General features: G+C 46.5%; 1 protein-coding gene across 1 annotated transcript; it reads left to right on the top strand.

Moving 5' to 3' along the window:
- Positions 1–246: 246 nt before the first annotated feature.
- Positions 247–1,579, top strand: PNRC2 (proline-rich nuclear receptor coactivator 2). Its single transcript, XM_009866849.1, has 2 exons — positions 247–448; positions 1,139–1,579. The coding sequence occupies exon 2, from the start codon at positions 1,157–1,159 to the stop codon at positions 1,577–1,579; it is 423 nt and encodes a 140-aa protein (XP_009865151.1). The 5' UTR covers positions 247–448; positions 1,139–1,156.
- The last annotated feature ends 563 nt before the right edge of the window (positions 1,580–2,142 follow it).

Raw genomic sequence — 2,142 nt, forward strand, 5'->3', positions numbered from 1 at the left:
ACAGAGAGAGCATGATAAAAATGCTATTTGTGAAAAGCTAAGAATGGTGGTGAATAGCAAGATTTTTTTTTTGTGTTTCTTTTTAAAAAAAGTTTGAAGTATATCGATATCTTTAACAAAAAGTCGCAACTGCCTATGAATTCTCTGAATTATTTTAGCTCTTTTTTCTTCCCCCCCTTCCACTTTCAAAGGGAAACAATTGTTTCCTTAACCTGAACTGAAACTTCGTCTTTGTTTATGCAGCGGGACTTCTCCCTTGGAGCTTCTGTGCCGAGAATCCGATGTTGGGCTCGGCTGCCTGGCTGAAAACAGCAGATCAGCCCATGAAAACGTCTATTCCCAGCCAAAGGAAGGAGTCCAGCAAAAGGCAGCACCTCCTCTTTCAGGCTTGGAAGCAAGAAAGGGGGCAAGAGTTGGAGAGTGTGGAATCTGAAAAGACAACTGAAAGGTAAATGGGGTGGGAGGGGGGCAGGACACTACAGGAGAGTCAGCGAGAAGGTGCCAGGCACCGCCTGCTGCGTCTGGCTGTCCCGTTCAGCTGCAGACGGCTGCTTCCATCTGAGGGGGTTTTCACTTCGCTTTGGCTTTATCAAGAGTGAAAGACTGGGGAGTGGCTTTGATCAGTGCAAACGTTGCCCAGATCTTTATGTGGTTTAGAAACCCCTTCAGGATGAAATCCTGGCACCTCAGATTTGGCCCTGCGTTTTGCACGCAGCGTCTCTTTCACGTTCTTCAAGTCGTCTCTGGTGTTGAGGAGAAGCGGCGTGTTCGGTAGCTGGGCTGCCTGGAAGAGCAGACAGCTGCGAGCCGGGATAAGGGCAGGGAGCGGTTCCGTAGGTGGGCACGCAGCAGCGGATAAGAGCTGTTCAGCCATCGGAGAGTCACTCATCACCCCCTGGGAAGATCGGCTGCGTTACATAATGTGGTTCTCCTGAGCGTGGCACCTCTTTTCTTAGGGATTACTGACGTGGCCTCCAGAAAAGGAGAAAAAACGCTGCTTTTAATGGGCACAAGTTTCAGTTTTCAGATTGATTTCAGTTCCCTTGCTTAGAATCTAAGAATTCTCTGAAATATTTCCAGATTTAGAAAACCAGTAGTAATACAAACGCCACTGATTTTTCCGCCCTGTTTTTTACAGGTGACATTTAAGTTAAAGATGGGTGGTGGAGAAAGATTCAACATTCCAGTTCCCCAGTCTAGAAATACCACCAAGAACCATCAACAACTTAAAACCAGGCAGAAGAATAAAGACCAGAACTCGCAGATGAAGACCTACATGAAGAAAGAGAGAGGACATGGGTGCAACTCGTCATCTGGTGCATGGCAGGCCATGCAAAAAGGGGGAAAGAACAACGTTCATTTCCCCAATAACCAAAATTGGAGTCCTACCTTAGCGAATCGGAACCTGTTCTTCGCACCTCAAGCCAACCAGAACTACGCTGGAGCAAAATTCAGCGAGCCGCCCTCGCCAAGCGTTCTACCTAAGCCTCCGAGCCACTGGGTACCTGTTTCTTTTAAACCTTCCGATAAAGAGATGATGACGTTTCAGCTTAAAACGTTACTTAAAGTCCAGGCTTGAGATGTAACTTCTCATATTTTTTTTTAAAGTTATTTAAATTGACAGGGTTTCAAATTTGAGAATTGTGATTCCTCACTCCAGCTGCACAGGTGTTCTTGCTGCGTGTAGTTAAGTCACTTGGAAGAGAAAAGGGTAAAAAGTTTACATTCCCCTCCTGTTTTACCTCAGAAGTTGTGTGCTGTGTTCACTGGGAAACAGGTATTTAACAGGCGTTGTCTCTAAAATCAACCAAATCAGATCTGAGCAGTCGCCATTTATTGTATTTATTGTGAGTCCGTGGGACTGCCGCCCAGAATTGGAATCGCAACTCCCTTTTGCTGGGGTGGTAGAAAAGCAGCTTCTTGCCTAACTTAATGCAGCATTAACTGGAAAAAAACAAGTGCACTGAAAGCTTTGGGTGGGCGCTTTGCTGCTTTTCAGTTCCTCCCCTTTGCCAGGGAACTAAAGCTCTGCCGGTAGATTTGCCTCTACCTGGGCACCAGGTGAAACACGGACTGTTCTCTGGCTTATCCCCGTGAGCTTTACTTACTGCAAGCCGGGGGAGAAGCCCGTGACTAAAACTA

Source organism: Apaloderma vittatum, unplaced genomic scaffold, assembly GCF_000703405.1.
Source record: "Apaloderma vittatum isolate BGI_N311 unplaced genomic scaffold, ASM70340v1 scaffold20250, whole genome shotgun sequence".
Classification (NCBI taxonomy): Eukaryota; Metazoa; Chordata; class Aves; order Trogoniformes; family Trogonidae; genus Apaloderma; species Apaloderma vittatum.